Source organism: Schistocerca cancellata, chromosome 7 (assembly GCF_023864275.1).
Source record: "Schistocerca cancellata isolate TAMUIC-IGC-003103 chromosome 7, iqSchCanc2.1, whole genome shotgun sequence".
Lineage (NCBI taxonomy): Eukaryota > Metazoa > Arthropoda > Insecta > Orthoptera > Acrididae > Schistocerca > Schistocerca cancellata.
The window spans coordinates 185186504-185207420 of record NC_064632.1 but is presented as its reverse complement, the minus strand read 5'-3'; the positions used below and the strand labels follow the sequence as shown (position 1 = coordinate 185207420).

General features: G+C 39.4%; 1 protein-coding gene across 1 annotated transcript in view; it reads left to right on the top strand.

Annotated features, from left to right (window-relative positions):
- The window catches only part of LOC126091965 (pancreatic triacylglycerol lipase-like), a 185137-nt gene extending 176435 nt beyond the window's left edge, over positions 1 to 8702 (top strand). Inside the window, exon 8 of the mRNA XM_049907316.1 lies at positions 6303 to 8702. Coding sequence (XP_049763273.1) covers positions 6303 to 6432 — 130 coding nt within the window. The 3' untranslated portion in view covers positions 6433 to 8702. The remainder of the gene's footprint in view (positions 1 to 6302) is intronic.
- The last annotated feature ends 12215 nt before the right edge of the window (positions 8703 to 20917 follow it).

Sequence of the window (20917 nt, the reverse complement as noted above, 5' to 3'; positions counted from 1 at the left end):
CACTGAGTTTTGTAACTGCATGCTGTTCAGTACGTATCTCAATGCATTAATATTAGTATTGTTGTTATTATTATTATTATTATTCTATCGATGGGATTGTAGAAACCTTATGTCTATTACTGTTAGGGGAAACAGTGTAATTCGAAACCCAACATTTCACAATTATCGGTATTGGGATGAATCATGCAGAACAAAATCTGTCAGAGGGGCAAGGCATGTTAGGTGGAACAGCTCTCAGGACTGACTGCGTGTTTATACTGTTTGCGCTGTCCACCAGACAGGGACTGGTTGCCAGCTGAGTAATGCACTTGTGACGGACTCCAACGTACATGCGTACATGTGTCGAATTTCCTCATTGTAAACCTCTAAACCAGTGTGGCAGACATATGGCATACACAGGCGATGAATATGTGGATGTACTTCTGATCTTTAGTGCATCTGACAATGGGGCCGGTGTTGCCACTTCCGAGTATGCTGCTATAAATCCTCATCGACGCCATCCAGATCGAAATGTGTTTTATCATCTGGAGCTGCACCTTCGGGAGTCAGGTTCTCTTCTCCCACCACTGTGTGACAGAGGTCATCCATCGACTCACCATACTCCAAAACTATTCTGGAGATCATACACCAAGAACTTCAGTGGAGTACAAGTAGCGTAGCACGGCAGCTGTGTGCCTTGCGACACACGGACATTAACATGCTGCACGAGCATGGGCTGCACCCCTATCATTATGCTTTCACGCAACACCTGCATCCCGTAGATCGCCATCGGTGGATGCAATTCTGTGAATGGTTCCAACAACAACAGGAAGCCAACTATGAATTCGTGAACACCATAATATGGTCGGATGAAGCAGCATTCACTCATGAGGGTGTCTTCAATTTGCACAATACCCACCATTGGTGTGAGGTTAACCCACACGTCACCCAGAACCTTGGATATCAAGTTTGCTTTGGTATCAACGTCTGGGTCGGAATACTGGGTGACAGGGGTGTGGACCCCTACATGTTGCCTGACCTGTTGGCTGCACGAAGGTATCATGCATTCCTCTTAAACTATCTGCCTGATGCGCTGGAAGATGTTCCACTATATGTCTGGCAGAGGATATGGTTCCAACATGATGGTGCACATCCACACTCTGGAATTAATGTGCAACAGTATTTGGACAGAACGTTTCCAATGGCTCAGATGTGTATGTCCAGTTGTATGGCCACAGCATTCACCTGACCTAAATCCCCTGGATTTCTTCCTGTGGGGACACATGAAGAGGCACATGTACTCTACTCTGCCGACGAATGTGGAAGAATTGGTAGCGCATGTTCATGCTGCTCTTGAATAAAATTAGCAAATAAAAAAAATGTGACCAAACCCAGGATCAAACCAACGACCTCTTGCATGCCAACCCAAAACTTTATCCACTGAACCAACAGTACAGCACTACTAACTGTGCTGACACAGGTAGTTACCATACATGTGGTTACAGTGTTGTCAGATTGCCACTCTTAAACATCTTTTTTCTGCCAGATGTACTCGCCGGACAAAATTTTGTGACAGACATTTTTCTACCACTAGCACTTGAGGAGTCGCACTGCGAAGCCCGGGCGCACGAATTTCGCTTCACCCTGTATATAAGATACCAATCATACATGAACATAAAACTGCAGGCTCTGCATGCACTGTTTTCTTGCACATAATTATATTTATCTATATTTGAGACTTACATGCACATCAAGCATTCTGCCTCATATTTAGCACTTCTCTTAGAAATGGTAACTCATTCATAGAATTTTCCCCAAATTCACATTTATAGTTATCTTGAGGAATATTCAAAAGGTCGTCTACAATCACAACAGCTAATATCAGTGATGACACCATGATCATGGCTGAGTTGATGTACGACACAGTACCACTCTAGAGAGGCGAAGCTGAAGATCAAGTTGCCATGTCACAACAGTTAGTGATAGCCTGAAATGCTCCCAACCTGCTTTTCTCTTTCCCAATTTATGCCAAGTTTCAATTTCAGTCCACCAGATGACACTTGACATCACAAAACAACTTGATCTGTAAGTCTAAAAAAGATTTTTTTTTTTACTGTTTTATAAATTTGCAACTGGGTGCTGCAACAGAGCATTAAAAATTGATTGGGATATGGATAAACTGGGTGATTTGGTAACCCTATAGCTGACAAAGCTATGTGATGTAATCATTGTTGACTGCTGTTATACTGTGTTGCACTCCATTCTATTTCATATTGTTTCTGTCCTTGTGATAAGCTGCAACTAGATTCTTTATTATGCATGCCAATGCATAAGATGATTTCAGTTTTGATTATGAACAATATTTAAGAGATCTTAACTTCCGTGCATAACTTCTGCTTTCACAAACGCATTAACCAGAGTTAAGGTGTCTACACTGTGGGAGACAGGCGGGACTTTGTTTCCTCCTGCCCAGCTCTACATCCCATGAGATCTATCCAGAGGCCGCACTAGCTTCCTCTTCTCCCCGCAATCCCCCCCGGCATCAAACAACTTACAGTTAACACTAGCCATTAACCCCCACCCCCCTTATCTTATCCTGCATTACTCGCAACATGATCTACAACCAGGTTTCCACAGGCATGAATTACTTGCATATGCATCCCCCCAACAATACCCTTCCATGCAAATCAACATTTCACATGCTGAAGTTGGCATTGCAACTTTAAAGGTGGTGACAAGCAAAGTTACTCATACAGTATGGGCAAGGATAGCAAATAATGAGTGTGGGAGTTGATTAGCTTTTAGCAGTAGAGCTTATAGTGATACTAACGAAGAAAAATGGATCTGCAAATGTTGAGTACAAAAGTTGGTGTCTTGGAGGAATCGCTTGGCGACGTCCAATACACTAGTAAGGGCAGTTTCATTTGAAAATCATTTTTGGATCATTAAACTCAATTTTGAATTCCTTTTGAGACACATCTGTGGCTCTAAAAATCAAATACAAATATGCAAAACACCATGCCAGCACACATTATATTACAACTAACATTGCATTATCTTGTACTGGATCTACAATACACTGAAGGTACTTCAGAAAATAAGGTTTTTATCTCAACAGTTCTGCTGTTTTTATTTTTAGAGTTAGTCGTGGTTCGGTTACTGTATGTCACAGGTACTGTAAATATATTTCCTTTATCGATAAAGTACTTAATTTTGTCACCAAATCGTGTACAACTTTGCAGAAGTCATTGATCAATGATTGCACCACTATGACCACTATTGTATGTACATAGGATTTTATTTAAGGTCAAAAGTTGCTTCAGATCTCTAAAAGTGCAAATAAGTTTTGTAGTTCCACTTCACTGGAACAGTTACATTTGGTGACTAAAGCAAGAAAATTATCACTATACTGAAATAAAGGATACCTTTACGGACTGACTATTCTGCAGTAACATGAACCTAAGCAAGTTCACACTGCCAGTAACAGTTTTTTTAGAATCTGTTTCGCCACATCAAACAATGCTGTTTTACATTATTACAAATAACTGGTTACAAGTAATTGCTGAATGTTAAAATGAGATTCCCATCACATGGTCTAAGAACATTTTGACACTTTAGAAAATATTTATTTATAAGGTTCAACCAAAAAGTTTCTGTTTGCAAATCATGCCTCTGGAATTCGTATGCCAGTCAGGCAAAATGGGTATGAGCATTGAGGTAATCATCCCACCAATGCACCAGGTTGAAGATACCACTTTTCCAAAACATCTGCTGCATCAAGTCCATAACTGCCTGCTGCACATCCCTGTCTGACAGGAATCATCAGCACTTCTTGGCTTTTTTCCAGAGACCAAAGGTATGATAATAGCATGGGGGAAGATGAATACTACAGGCGGGTGCTCGAGTGTCTCCCACCTGAGATGGCATTATGACATTTGCGACAAGGGGACATGTATCATCATGGAGCAGCATCACCCCTTGTCACAGTTTTCCTGGACATTTCGCCTTAATTGCACACTTTCTCCATTCTCTGATGAATGTCTCCTGGGTTTTGTTCTTTTGCCGCCAGGAAAAGAACAACAGCACACTGGTCCTGTTTGGACACATTTGGTAATAATATCATGATAGTTCACATTTCTGCATTTACTGCAAGCGCCTCAGAAAGACAGAAATGCCACACTAATACACACACCCCCCCTCCCCCCCTACATGTTGGTGTTTATATATCCGCATTGGAGTCATTCTATGTTGCATATATGCCGCAATAATGACCTCAAACGGAAACTTTTTGATCGTCTCACATACTTAGTTGAAGACAAAGTCCATTATTTTTCCATGAAACTGACTTTTCACATACATAAACAAACTATTCAAGACCTTTACTGTCAAACTCAACACATCCAACTATAGTGGCAGTTACTGAAGCTTGCAGGCGATGGTGGCAGAAGCAACTTCATGCAAGGAAGTTGAACGCCTTGTGACTTTCGTAACTTTCACATACAATGTCATGACAGCATGCAAGTAAGATGTTTCTACATGTAAGTTGACTTAACACAAATGGTAGTGAGGGCATGCATGTATAAGTTATTTGTGCCTCTGGAAACATGGTTTAAGGTATAACATATGTGTTATGGTCTTTGTACCAGGAAACTATAGATTAAAGCTCAGATGCAGAAGGCAACAAATATTTAAAAATATCATATGAACTGAAAATTCATAAAACACCAACACAATAATATGAAGTGTCAGACATATAAGAAAAGAAGGCACTAATGCTGCTACTGAGTGATAGCATTATTTATTCAGAAAGTTGAGAAACCAATAAGCTTGTACAGAGTGCCTGAAATCTTCTGTTTTGTGTCGATACTGATCATTGCACAGACTCCCACATGAAGCACATAGAAAGAGGCATCCCTAGCAGAGAGAAGCAACTGAAAGAGTTGAAAACAAATAAATCACCACATCTGGATGGAATCCCAATTTGGTTTTACAATGACTACTTTACGACATTTTCCTCTTACTTAGCTTGTATTTATTTTGAATCTCTCAGCCAGCACAAAGTTCCAAATGACCGGAAAAAAGCACAGGAGACTCCTGTACATAAGAAAAGTAAAAGAACAGACTTAAAAAACTACAGACCAATATCCCTAACATCGGTTTGCTGCAGAATTGTTGAACATATTCTCAGTCCGAATGTAAAAAATTTCGTTGAGATGAAAAAGCTTCTGTCCACAAATCAACACGATTTTAGAAAGCAATGTCTTTGGAAAACTCAGCCTGCCCTTTTCTCACATGATATCCTGCAAACTGTGAATGAGGAGCAACAGGTAGATTCCACACCCCTAGATTTACGAAAAGCATTTTCACACAGTGCCCTATTGCAGACTGTTAAAAAAGGTATGAGAATAAGGAGTAGGTTCCCAGATATCTGAGTAGTCTTTGCAGTGTCTGTGTTATACGATGTACTATGCAATGTCCTTCAGATATGAATTCATTGTGTAGTACATCACCTACTGAGTGACAGAAATCATGGTATGGTGATACTGTATGCAAATATGCAGATGGCGATAGTATGTGTAAACAAGATATAGAAGGACAGTGCATTGGTGAAGCTGTCATTCATGCTCAAATGATTCATGTGAAAAGGTTTCCGACATTTTATAGCCACATGCGTATATGCATATATATGTGCGGATGGATATGTGTGTGTGTGTGTGCGCGCGCGAGTGTATACCTGTCCTTTTTTCCCCATAAGGTAAGTCTTTCCGCTCCCGGGATTGGAATGACTCCTTACCCTCTCCCTTAAAACCCACATCCTTTCGTCTTTCCCTTTCCTTCCCTCTCTCCTGATGAAGCAACTGTGTTTTGTGAAAGCTTGAATTTTGTGTGTGTGTATGTGTTTATTTGTGTGTCTATCAACATACCAATGCTTTCGTTTGGTAAGTTACATCATCTTTCTTTTTAGTTATATTATTGTAAACATATTTATTTTTCTATAACAGATTTTTTTGTAATAGAACCTAAGATTTAGGTACTTTAATATAAAACTGATTTATGTAATACCATAGAATGTAACCAAAACAAACTTGTAAAACTGACACATTCCATATCCTATGATGTATTGACAAAATTGATCACTAGATACATAAATTATTATAAAGACTTACATATTGAAGTGTATGCCGTTCTCCAATAGTTTGGTTCTGTTATGTCCACGTTACTTCCTTACGTTGCGTGTATTCTGTACACATATTTGTTAAACTTTTGAATTTTTTTGAAGTATACTGAACTGCTGAGAATAGTGACTTATTATAATTCTGCAGTGCTTCTGGGATGTTCTTCCTGGAGACAAATGGAACTGCCCCATTTGCACTTGGTCCAAGGTCTTGGTTTAAACGAGCAAAGAAGAAATCAAAAAAGAAGACTTCCTCATCAAAACCTGCTGCTAACTGAAAGCCTGCTACTAATATGTTCTGAACCCTTTGGTAATAAAGAATGTTCTCTTCCGTCTCATGTTTAAGTGAACCTTAACTCCTATCACACGATAAATTGGCAATGGAACATAAATAATGATGTAGATCAGATGCTTATGACAGGAAGTCAGTCATGGGTGTGGACTTCAATAACTTACTCATATTTAATGATATAATAAACTCTAATATACATTTAGCCAAGTGGTACACATGGTTTTGTGTAACTTACTACTTGCTTCCTTTTGTTTGAGAAATTGATACAAATGGTGCAGGTGAGTTACATTTAATATACTACTAGTTATTTTAAAGTAACTTGTGCCAAGCACATACAGCATTCAAGTGGCCTTAAAGAAGTTTAGTTGGTGAAATGTTTTAACAAGTACCAGGAGTCCAGAATGAGATTTTCACTCTGCAGCGGAGTGTGCGCTGATATGAAACTTCCTAGCAGATTAACACTGCGTGCCGGACCAAGACTCGAACTCGGGACCTTTTCCTTTCACGGGCAAGTGCTCTATCAACTGAGCTACCCAAGCACGACTCACGCCCCGTCCTCACAACTTTATCTCTGCCAGTACCTCGTCTCCTACCTTCCAAACTTTACAGCGCACACTCCGCTGCAGAGTGAAAATCTCATTCTGGAAACATCCCCCAGGCTGTGGCTAAGCCATGTCTCCGCAATATTCTTTCTTTCAGGAGTGCTAGTTCTGCAAGGTTCGCAGGAGATGCATTCAAACAAATGAATGCAGATCTCTAAAAAAAATGGCTGATCACCTTACAAATTCTCTCAGAGAATGCCTCTACTGACTCATTTTGCTTCTGTGTTAGTCCAATGAGCTGATGCCCAATAGCTTTAAAAATGCCCTTCAGCCAGCTGGTCAAATGTCTGGGTTTTACTAAGGGTTTCATAGTGTGCGACGTACATTTTAGCATCACATGTTATCCGTAACTTAGCCATAGACATACATGTCACATCAGAACAAGTCCCTAACTGAGCTGCTTCCCTCATATCATCCAAAAAGGCTGATATATCCTCAGATGCTTTCACACAAAAAGGCATAATGAGACTAGTTGCCATAGGATCACTGGATGGGACAGGTATGTTCCCTAAGGTCTTGGTATCCCCTCCCTGGAATTGTGTCAGCCCCCTTGCAACCTGTAATGCTTCCAGTTCTTTGTGCAACTCCTCATTAACCCAATTTTGTTCTACTTCATCCTGGAGTAACGTGGCTGCCTGACCCTTTTAAACCCAACATCCTCATTTAAAGTTGCTGTATGTGTTTCTGGTCGCTGAGAAACCTCCATCTTGAATTATACTACAGACCAAGTAGGAACACACATACCGACACAATGTCAATAAGCAAAAACAATCACATTAATTCCTCCTACATATCATGATCCAGCAGGGCTCACTGCACTGATATGTTTCAAGGACAAACCTTCTACAAGTTTCACTTGTTACTGGCACTGCCTTAGTACATGGTAATTCGTGCACTGATAAATCACAATACTGGCACCTAGTCAGCCGTAAGTACTCTTCCCTGTGATAGGTCGGCATGTTCCTGTGATCACTTCCAAGTTCCTATGCAGATCCTTGTGACTCAAACATGGCCTCAAAACATAAGAAGAAAGGAAAAAGGCCAAAAAATTGGTTTCTCACCGAACCGCATAACGACAGATGTCTATAGTTGCTGATGTACAGGTGTGGCTCCTCAGCAGCAGCACAAGCCATTGTCAGCACTTCTGACACCAAATTTGTAGGAGCCCACCAGATGCAGCCTCCTACATGGGTGTAAGACAGCCATGCTGAAGTGTGGTCCTGTGATGTGCTGAGATGCTAATGAGACATCATTCAAGTAACACTCTCTTTTAGTGAGACTTTCTCAGTCGCTCTGTCCTCTTTCCAGTGTGGCCTAGCAGCGGCCATGCTGAACCTTCATCGCACCGAGGCACCGGGTAGCACATCAGTGCCCGGCAAGGAATATTCAGGCACTGCCACTGGCGTTTTCTGAGGTGAATTCTGTGCCAACACCACAGGAGGTATGAGGCCATCTTGTTCCTGCATCATGGTGAGGTTGTGGGCATCTGTCAGAGCCTCAGAGCGCTGCACATAGGCTCGGCCCCAGAAATCTTTGTGCCCATCATCAGTTGTCATGTTGGCACATAGGCTGAAGACCCGACAGTGACATGGAGGACAGCTGGAGAGGCAGTCCCAATGTATAGCTAGTACAGCAATATTTGTGCTGCCCTGGTTTAAAGTTGAACAGCCTGTAGACAGAAAATTGGTTCTTAATTCACAGATCAGCCTGGCCCTCAGTCTTTGGGAAGTCACAGGTGTGACCAGCAGGAATGCAGCTCATAGAGTTGAAGCTCCCTGCGGACTCGTAGCAGTAGACGTTTTATTTCAGCGGACAAATATCCATTCTTCATTAGTGCATTGTGGAGATGTTCCATCTCCGCGTCGAGCAACTCGGGTTCACAAATATTTCTAGCTCTGTCCGCTAACGTCTTGGTAACACCCCTCTTCCTGGGATTCGAACCACCACCCACAACAGAAGCGGGGTGTTATCAAGACATTAGCAGACAGAGCTAGAAATATTTGTGAACCTGAGTTGTTCAACGTGGAGATGGAACACCTCCACAATGCACTAATGAAGAACAGATATTTGTCCGCCGAAATAAAACGGGCATTGAGACAGCCACGCAAAAATCATAGTGACATACAAGCTACTGCAAAATCTAAGGTTTTCTTCCGTTTGTTAAAAATGTAACGGAAAGAATAGGGAGGATCTTGACGAAGCGGAATATTACTGTAATTTACAAGCCCACCAGGAAGATACAAAAGTACCTTAAGCCTGCCAAGGACGCTCGCAACCCATTGGAAAAAGCTGGAGTATATAGGATCCCATGCACCTGTGGAGATGTTTATGTGGGTACCACTAAAAGAACTGTTTCAGAACGTTTGGAAGAGCACAAGGACAATTGTAGAAGAGGAGAAACGGAATTATCAGCTTGCGGAGCATGCTTTCCAGCCAGGGAACCACCATATTCGTTTCGAGGAGACGCAAGTACCAGCGGCACAAGCGGATATTATGAATGGCTCTACAGGGAGGCAATCGAAATCACTAAACACCCGAATAATTTCAGTCGAAAGGAGGAGGGCGTGAAATTAAATGGTATACGAGGTGTGGCTAGAAGAAAACCGGACTAGTACTGGTGAAACAATAAAACGAATGCAATAAGGCTGAAAGTCGCGTGGCCTGTCACGTGACTCTCGCTCCGCCTACTGCTCGAGTTTCATCTGCCTCCTGCACTCAGTCTGCCCGTGGCGTCTGTTTTAAGTAGTTGACGTTTTGTCTGTGCGTCGTAAAATGTTGAGTGTACAGAAAGAACAGCATGTTAACATCAAATTTTGTTTCAAACTAGGAAAATCTGCAAGTGAAACGTTTGTAATGTTACAACAAGTGTACGGCGATGATTGTTTATCGCGAACACAAGTGTTTGAGTGGTTTAAACGATTTAAAGTTGGCCGCGAAGACACCAGTGATGACACTCGCACTGGCAGACCATTGTCAGCAAAAACTGATGCAGACATTGAAAAAATCGGTAAACTTGTTCGACAAGATCGCCGTTTAACAATCAGAGCAGTGTCTGAGTTAACAGGAGTTGACAAGGAAAGTTTTAGGCAGATTCTTCATGAAAGTTTCAACGTGAACAAAGTGTGTTCAAAAATGGTTCCAAAGTGTCTCACAATTGAACAGAAGGAACGCCGAAGAATGATTTGTTCTGACATCCTGGAAAACATTGAAAGTGATCCCACATTCTTACAAAATGTTATTACTTGCGATGAATCGTGATTTTTTACTTACGATCCCAAAACTAAACGCCAATCGATGCATTGGAAAACTCCTGGTTCTCCACGACAAAAAAAAGCACGATTGTCAAAATCGAAATTCAAGGCAATGATGATTGTTTTTTTTTTTGACATCAAAGGGATTGTGCACATTGATTGGGTACCAGAGTCAGCATTACTACATTAGCGTCCTGGCTACCCTACGTGAGCGAGTACGGAGAAAACGGAACGATTTGTGGAGAAAAAAGTCATGGATCCTTCACCAAGACAATGCCCCAGCTCACAGTGCGTTGTCAGTGAAGACGTTTTTGGCAAAACACAACATTCCCATCTTAGATCATCCACCCTACTCACCTGATTTGGCCCCCTGTGACTTTTTTCTTTTCCCTAAAGTCAAGTCAGCTTTGAAAGGAACTAGATTTGAGACTGTTGAAGCAGTAAAAGAAAAAGCGACGGAAGTAATGTACGGACTTACCGAAAATGATCTGCAGCATTGCTATGAACACTGGAAAATTCGTATGGAGCGGTGTAGAGACCGAGGAGGAGAGTACATTGAAGAAGATAACATGAAATTGTAAATAATTGTAAATAAATGTTTTTTCCAGCATCAGTCCGGTTTTTTTCTAGCCGCACCTCGTATGGATTCTGGTGTTAAAGAAGATGTGTACCACCCATCCACTACTGGGTGATGGCAATGGCGGTCGATGGCAGCGGACCGCGGCCATTTGCACTGACGTTTTCGAAACATGTGACGTCATGCCGCGGCACAGGAACGCGCAGACACAGAATTTAGCAGCAGTCAGTAGCGAGCCAGCGGGTGTGTTGAACCTTCCATCGAGCTACAGACCCCCTTGAAGATTTCTCCCACAAACGGGGACGAAACCTTGGGAATTGACACAGAATTCATCAACCGACCACGGCATAACAGCCCGGATAATCATAATGGACAATTTTTTTTCAGTCTTGGCTCTGCAGGCAGTTTTCATGGGGACGACTGGGCCTTGGTTTTGACATCTCTAATGTCATATCCATATACTCATGTTGCAATGTCGTTTTTGGTTGAAATTCAACCATTTCACAACAAGCTTTGCTGTTACACATTTCATGCCCAATAAATTTGAAAAAATTGTATAGAATGAGCCAAAGGATACGCCGATGTCATCAGCAACCTTTCTGATAGTGATTCAATGATTTTCCATAACCTTTTTTTTACTCTTTCCATACTGTCATCAGTAATTGATGTGCTGGGTGTCCAGGGCAGTAGTCATCTTCAATGTCTTCTCGACCCTTCTTTGAAACACTTATACCATTCACAAAAGCTTGTCTTTACAGCAGATTCACCAAAAGCCATAGTCAATATTTCAAATTTGGTGCTGCACTTTAGTTTATTTTTCTAGCAAAATTTAAAGCAAATTCTCTGAGTCACCTTTTTCGCACGTAAAAATTCACAGAGCACTCAAAAACATGCATAACTTTTCGACTGTCAATAATTAACTAAAAATTCAAAACTGATGAAAATTAAAACATACATCAGGAACAAATGTATCAACAAGACAAAAAGTTTTGAAAATTGGATGTATAAAGCCCACGAAATAAAAAAATTCCCCACACCTCATAGGTCAGATAGGAGCATACTATGTAATTAGCAGTACCAGAAACACTTCGGGATTTTGTGGCTGTGGACCACATTGGTCCATTGCCTTGTGGTCAGGGTGAAATGGGATACACTCCCACTGGCAGCAACCACTGTGTAGCTTACACACACACACACACACACACACACACACACACAGTGAGAACAAATGTTAAAGGATGTAACATAGACATTATGGTAAGAAATATTATGATTATGACACAGAACTACTGAGCTGCCCTAACCAAGAACATCATGTCAGTGAAATCCAAAAAGAAACCAATGAGACAGAGATTGACATGATGGTGGAAGAGACAGTGAAACCCATACAGAAGATGAAAAGCAATAAATTCCAGGAGAAAATATGGTGTATGTAGAAATGTTAAACTACACAGGAAGCAGATTGCAGACCTAGCTGTGCTCTCTCAGTCATTTCATTTGGAAGACTGAGGTGCTGCAAGACAGCAGGAATATAGCAGTTGTTTGTCCAATGTACAAGAAAGGAAATAAGATAACCTGCTCCAACTACCAAGGTATCGGTTGGTTGGTTGGTTGGTTTGGGGAAGGAGACCAGACAGCGTGGTCATCGGTCTCATCGGATTAGGGAAGGATTGGGAAGGAAGTCGACCGTGCCCTTTCAGAGGAACCATCCCGGCATTTGCCTGGAGTGATTTAGGGAAATCACGGAAAACCTAAATCAGGATGGCCGGACGCGGGATTGAACCGACGTCCTCCCGAATGCGAGTCCAGTGTCTAACCACTGCGCCACCCCACTCGGTCCAAGGTATCGGTTTACTTAATGTGGTACAAGATCCTTTCTACAATTATTTTAGCAAAGCTAAAACCATTTGCATAAAAAAAGAAATCATGGGAGAATATCAGACCGGATTCCATCCAAACTGTTCAACTACCAATAATGTGTTTGCTCTCAGGCAAATTTCTGACAAAGAGATAGAAACATCAGATATTGTTCATAAATTATTAATCGGAATAGCCTCTTTAAAACCTTGGGAGTTCAAAATCCCAAATAAACTTGTTGAAACGATTGGAGTATGTATGGATGGATCAAGAGCGACAGTAAGAACAGAAGGAGCCTACTCATCAACCTTTCCCCATAAGAACTGGAATAAATCAGTGAGATTATCTGGTGAACCATTGAGTCTTACCCTGGAGAAAGTTTTAAGAGAGAGCGAAGTTGAAGAGTGTAAGGGGCTACAAATAGAAGGTGGCAGGTTCCAGATATTTTCTTACACAGCCAACATAGCGTTTGTGAGCAGGCATGAACAAAATCTTGGAAAGATGTACAAAAGGGTCACCATAGCAGCAAGTATGTGGGAAGTTGGTACAGTTGTCATAATCAAATACCCATAGACATAAATAAAAGAATTTCTGCCGTCTCCGGATTTCCTCCAGATGTCTTCAGAGATACATTCCAGTCTAAAGCCATATCACATGCTGCAAAAATGAAGATCACCCCACTGTACTCTATGGTTCAGAAACCTGGGCACTAATTAAAAGGAAGAATGTAAAAGTTTCAACTTCTGAAAGAAAGGCAATGAGAAGAATCTGAGGCCTGGTGATAGACAGAAATACTTGGAGAATGAGAAAGAATAATGAAATTCACTGGGTATGCCAAGAAATTGATGGGAATACGGCATAAGGAAAGACGTGGAAGCCTCGAATATAGTCAATTTGGAGGAAAAAACAAAAGACAGAATACAGTGGAGACTGGCTGTTGACACAGCACACGGTCTACAAGGCCAGAGACAGCTGGGTAAGTGAATTTAAGTGAACGATGTAAAAACACTGATACGTCAACAACTTTTCTTCCTTTGGGCCAGCAGCATAATATGTACGAGTATATCTGATAACGACACGATTATTAGAACAGATGCATCGAAACAGCTGCATACAGTTCTATTAACTAACAGTTGATTTCATAAAAGCCCATATGATTATTTGATTCTGAAAGAAAATAATAATAATAATAATAATAATAATAATAATAATAATAATAATAATAACAATGACGAATAATAACACACAAAAATGTGTACAACTACATGATGTAACTCAAACTAGTAATTTTTAAAAAGCAAAACAGAAATAGTTTGAAGATTTTGAGTAAACACATGCCATCTCATTAATGTACAGAAGTGAGCAAGTGTGCCAAGGCTTACCCCAGTTCACTACTATCAGCACCACGTCATAACAACATGCCTGTGCTTAACATGCAAAGTATTTCACCACAATCTAAGAGTGAAATTAAAAATTAAAATAAGTTTTCCAAACTTCATCAGTGTCTGCTTCAGCATACAAAGGGTACTAGGAAAGTTTTGCAGTACGATGCAACAATATGTTGCAGGAGGCTGATTGTTGCTGTATTCTGAGAATACTTCGTTCTTGCATTGTAGCCGTTGTGCCAAGTCTTTTGAGCACAGTCATTCATTAGTAGGGTTAGTTTGAAATGCTTGCTAACGCATCGTCGTCACAAAGTAAGATTCGGGCAGTTTTGTGGTACAACTTCGTGCATGGTTTAAACATAGATTTGTGGTTTGAAGAAATGAATCTTGCACTCTGTGATGTGTGTCCACATCGTACAACTATATTCAGGTGGTACAGAAAATTCCAAAGAGGAAATTTTACTCTGGAGGATGCTGAGAATATGAGAAGGCCACAATCATCAGTTACGGAGGAAAATGTTAGATGAAAACACGCGAGTGACCTATATGCTGATAGAGGATACCTTAAGGATAAACGCAGCAGCAATTCATTCGATTCTGCATGATCATTTGAAGGTAAAGAAACTTTGTTGTCCCTGGGTGCTGCATTGACTGATAGAAGAGCAGATGACATGAAGTGTGACTTGGTGCCATAAGACATAAAAAGAAGTTTTCTAATGGACAATCTCAGTACAAGAATAACATCATGATAGGTGAGCTGTGCCTGCCCAAAGTCATCCAATCTTTGAAGAACCTGCGGTCGAAGTTAAGAATGGACATTTGCTTCCTCCATCATGACGCCACTCCAGTTCACCGCTCCAAAGCATCCATCGAATATTTGTGGGATACAGGACTTAAACTTCTTGAGCGCCCTCCTTATAGCCCAGACTTTGCTTCTCGTGGCTTTGCACTGTTCCCGCATGTGAAAATGAAGCTGAAAGGAGTGCAGTTTTCATGTGATGAGGGCCTCCTGGGGGCTTGGGACAGCGAGTGTACCTTACTTCCTACAGAAACTTGGGAGAACTGGTTTAGGGACTGGTTTTGGAGAATGGAGAGGTGTATTCAATGAAGCAGAAATTACTTCAAAAAAATTAAGGTCATAAAGCTGTACTGCAGAACTTTCCTAATACCCTTTGTATTAATGTTAACATTGTAAGATTTCAGAATGATCAAATGAATATGGTATGCAAAATATGCAGTCTTAAGAAAAACAAATGTGGCACTGAATAATAAGACTACAAAGCTAAAAACTGTTTAGAATATGAAAATATACATCACAATTGAAATTTACAAGTCTCATCTTGATCCAGTTGGGTGTAAAAACCTCATATAATGTGATACCAATAAGCTACCTCCATCAGTTTACAAGCTATTTACTAAAAAACAAATTTGGAAGGGAAATGTCCTTGTTCGTAATAGATTACATATCATTTGTATTTGTAATAAAAAGTTCTACTTACAGCACTCGATTACATTCATGCAATAATACAGCTTTACCAAGGTTCAAGACTATATTGTAAATAATAATAATTATAAAGAATCTTAAATACAGAGTTCAGAGGTCATGCTCTATTGTTGGTTCCACTCTAAAAATTCAAGGTGCCAAAGTTTAAATGCAATTGAGCTAAAACTTTTTCAGTAACTAAAGCAAAGTTAACTCTATTTATATAAAAATTGAGAAGGCTGTAAATTATTAAAAGAACAGAGATATTAATTAATGTGTGTCCGAGAAAGGAATCATTTAGATGCTGCTACCTGTGGCTAAGGCGGTTGATAGCAGATGTTCGGTTTGGCAGTCCGCTGCACCCACATATAAATACAGCCAGAGAGACACTTCGCACCACTATATCAATCTGTCCATGTCAGTCAAATGCCTGCATGCTCTGTGCCTCGGTTGATGTCAAAGCTGGGCAGCTACCAAAAGCATTTACAATACGTAGGGAGTTACTTGTGAGAACTGTACAGCATCCTGGACTGCTTGGATTTCACGTAAGTAACAGTTTGTGTGCCAATTGTAATGTTGATAAAACTGCATGGCAAGTGGCGAGAATATTTTCCACTTTTACAGTGAGCAACTAACTTTTGCGATTAAAAGTCTTGGTGATAGATCATTTTATTTGGAACTTCCTGTACAGGTCACATCTGAACAGTTAATAGTGCTGTTTCTGATAGGGATATTATACAGAATACTAAGACTTATATTCTGTGCATGTGGACTTTTACAGAATATATCAATCAGTTAATACACAAAACTTTTATGTAAAGTCCCAGTATGAACATTTTCTTTCAGTGAGCACAAAGAGTAATGTCGACTTGCAGACTGAAAGTTATGGTCAGTACATTCTCCATTGCTTTCTCACAGACTGCAAGAAGTTTTCAGGCTCTTGTCAATGACAAAGGTTGGTTTAAAGCATGCACAGACAAATTGTCTTTTCACAACAATATAACAAAGTAACAACCATTTGGATGATTTGCCCCCCTGCCCCACAAGTATAACAACAATTATTGAATGAGAATAAAAAAAAAATGATGTTCAAGTATCTGTTGCATATGAATGAAAAGCAAATCTTATTGTAAAGCTTAATATTTAAATTAAATTACATAAAAACAGTAACATGCTTACTCACTTATGTGGCATGGCAAGAGTGAGGATACAGCAGTTTTACAGAATTAAATTAAGGACTATTTCCATAAGCATCAGAGTTGAAGTTTCCTGTATCCTTGTCGTTTTATATAAATGAGCAAGTGTGTCCGAAATTAGTATTATAATAATGTTTATGAGGTTGAAATAATACAATGGTACTTTGTTTTAATACATAAGACATTATGTATCAGTATAGATATTTGTTTCTAATTGTATTAGTTATTTGGGCAAAGCATAATGATCGGTGTTTTCAGCAGATACCTTTACGTCACAGTAACTGCAGCATGGAGTTACTAACACTGCACAGAATGCTCAAGAGTGAGCCTTGGAGTCTTACAAGACAAGGGTTCCCAACAGAGATGCAAACTAATAATGGGTAACATCACTATTGACAAATTGTGTACAATTTAAATCAATGTGATCTAAGTCTCCACTCAAAACACACGACCGTCAATAGCTGCATATCAAACTTTTATGGTTACATGAGCTACTTGGAATTCATTTCAAGACTAGAGACATGTGACTGATTAATAAGTAATATATCAAGATTAAACCTATACCAAGGTTTTTTACAATTTTGCCAGTGGGTGGCAAACTCCACTCCTCTGCAAGAGCCCCAGAGGTATACTATTTCCTCCCTCCTGCTCAGCCACACACAGCTGTAATTCAGGTTTTTGTAATGAAGTACTAGCCGTTGGGCTGAGTCTGGCCTGTCTGACAGTCTGCCTGTTTAGATCAGAATAAAACTGCGCAATTGCCATAGGTTACAGAGATTGAAAGGAACTTTATTCTCCCAGTCAAGACGCTAATACAGTATGTCGTTACAAGTAGTGAAAGTATAACAAGCCAGAATGAGAGAGAGTATAAGCTTGACTGTTTATCTGTAAGCAAACTATACAATGAGAAAACATGAATGGCAGTTCTGTAACAGTAAAGACTCAGAGGAAGCATGACAAGTATGTTGCAAAACATAAGGAATAAACAAGTGCTGCAATGATAGCAAAAAAACAGCATTCCCTGCAACCGCAGAGGGACCTCAATTGACAGCACAAAACCAAACACTTGCAGCATGATGTATGTGTCAAACAACATATTAGTGGGTGCAGTTGCCACATAGTTAAATAAGTGTATACCTTTGATTTCGTTTTATTTCCTAGCGACTGCTTTCAAGTGTATACCTTTGATTTAGTTTTATTTCCTAGCGACTGCTTTCCATGAAATATGATTAAAAGTAAAAGTGCACAGGCAGAGCGTATTCCAACCATGGTACAATTAAACAAAAACTCAGCCATAGATAATACAGATTATTATTATTATTATTATTATTATTATTCTTTCTTTTCTCAGACGTTATGTCTGGTCAAAAATGGAAAGTGACGGGGACCTTGATCAAGTGTGACTTCCTTTTAACTGTACGGTATATGTTATATCGCATTTAGGAACTTTCGGGTGATTGAACATGTATCAATAATTACGGATTTCTGTAGTTGTATATATAAGTTTGGATGTAGCTGTATTGCATTGATGTACTGGTGGATATTGTGTGGTATGACTCCTGTAGTTGATAGTATAATTGGTATAATGTCAACTTTATCCTGATGCCACATGTCCTTGACTTCCTCAGCCAGTTGGATGTATTTTTCAATTTTTTTCTCCTGTTTTCTTTTGTATATTTGTTGTATTGGGTATGGATATTTCGATTAGTTGTGTTAATTTCTTCTTTTTATTGGTGAATATGATGTCAGGTTTGTTATGTGGTGTTGTTTTATCTGTTATAATGGTTCTGTTCCAGTATAATTTGTATTCATCATTCTCCAGTACATTTTATGGTGCATACTTGTATGTGGGAACGTGTTGTTTTATAAGTTTATGTTGTAAGGCAAGCTGTTGATGTATTATTTTTGCTACATTGTCATGTCTTCTGGGGTATTCTGTTTTTGCTAGTATTGTACATCTGCTTGTGATGTTATCTACTGTTTCTATTTGTTGTTTGCAAAGTCTGCATTTATCTGTTGTGGTATTGGGATCTTTAATAATATGCTTGCTGTAATATCTGGTGTTTATTGTTTGATCCTGTATTGCAATCATGAATCCTTCCGTCTCACTGTATATATTGCCTTTTCTTAGCCATGTGTTGAATGCGTCTTGATCGATGTGTGGTTGTGGTAGATGATACGGGTGCTTGCCATGTAGTGTTTTCTTTTTCCAATTTATTTTCTTCGTATCTGTTGATGTTATGTGATCTAGAGGGTTGTAGAAGTGGTTATGAAATTGCAGTGGTGTAGCCGATGAATTTATATGAGTGATTGCTTTGTGTATTTTGCTAGTTTCTGCTCGTTCTAGAAAGAAGTTTCTTAAATTGTCTACCTGTCCATAATGTAGGTTTTTTATGTCAATAAATCCCCTTCCTCCTTCCTTTCTGCTTAATGTGAATCTTTCTGTTGCTGAATGTATGTGATGTATTCTATATTTGTGGCATTGTGACCATGTAAGTGTATTGAGTGCTTCTAGGTCTGTGTCACTCCATTTCACTACTCCAAATGAGTAGGTCAATACTGGTATAGCATAAGTATTTATAGCTTTTGTCTTGTTTCTTGCTGTCAATTCTGTTTTCAGTATTTTTGTTAGTCTTTGTCTATATTTTTCTTTTAGTTCTTCTTTAATATTGGTATTATCTACTCCTATTTTTTGTCTGTATCCTAGATATTTATAGGCATCTGTCTTTTCCATCGCTTCTATGCAGTCGCTGTAGTTATCCAATATGTAATCTTCTTGTTTAGTGTGTTTTCCCTTGACTATGCTATTTTTCTTACATTTGTCAGTTCCAAAAGCCATATTTATATCATTGCTGAATACTTCTGTTATCTTTAGTAATTGGTTGAGTTGTTGATTTGTTGCTGCCAGTAGTTTTAGATCATCCATGTATAGCAAATGTGTAATTTTGTGTGGGTATGTTCCAGTAATATTGTATCCATAATTTGTATTATTTAGTATGTTGGGTAGTGGGTTCAGAGCAAGACAGAACCAGAAAGGACTTAATGAGTCTCCTTGGTATATTCCACGCTTAATTTGTATTGGCTGTGATGTGATATTATTTGAATTTGTTTGTATATTAAGTGTGGTTTTCCAATATTTCATTACTATGTTTAGGAACTGTATCAATTTAGGATCTACTTTATATATTTCCAATATTTGTAGTAACCATGAGTGGGGTACACTATCAAAAGCTTTTTGGTAATCAATGTATGCGTAGTGTAGCGACCTTTGTTTAGTTTTAGCTTGATATGTCACCTCTGCATCTAGTATCAGTTGCTCTTTACATCCTCGTGCTCCTTTGCAACAGCCTTTTTGTTCTTCATTTATAATTTTGTTCTGTGTTGTATGTGTCATTAATTTCTGTGTAATGACTGAAGTTAATATTTTGTATATTGTTGGTAGGCATGTTATGGGGCGATATTTAGCTGAGTTTGCTGTGTCTGCTTGATCTTTAGGTTTCAGATAAGTTATTCCATGTGCAAGTGTATCAGGGAATGTGTATGGGTCTGCAATGTAACTGTTAAATAATTTAGTTAGATGTGAATGTGTTGAGGTGAACTACTTTAGCCAGAAATTTGCTATTGTATCTTTTCCAGGGGCTTTCCAATTGTGAGTAGAATTAATTGCTTGGGTGACTTCATGTTGCAAAATTATCACTTCAGGCATCTTCATCTTGTATGTGTCTGTTTCTGCTTGTATCCACTGTGCATGCCTGTTATGTTGTACCGGGTTTGACCGTATGTTGCTCCAGAAGTGTTCCATGACTGTTATGCTTGGTGGATTGTCTATTTTAATGTGTGTGTTATCTATTGTCTGGTAAAATTTCTTTTGGTTTGTGTTGAATGTTTGGTTGTGTTTCCTTCTATTTTCACTTTTTTTGTATCTTCTAACTCGTTTGGCCAATGCTTGTAATTTCTACTTCTTTTCATCTAATTGCTCTATTGCTTCTTGTTGTTAGATTTTACCTAACCTTTTTCATTTTTTTTCTGACATTTCATTTCTTATAAATTGTGTTGGCTGTCTGATGTCTTTTCTCAGTTTTTCTATTATGATCTGTAGCCTGTGTTGCCATGCTGGTTT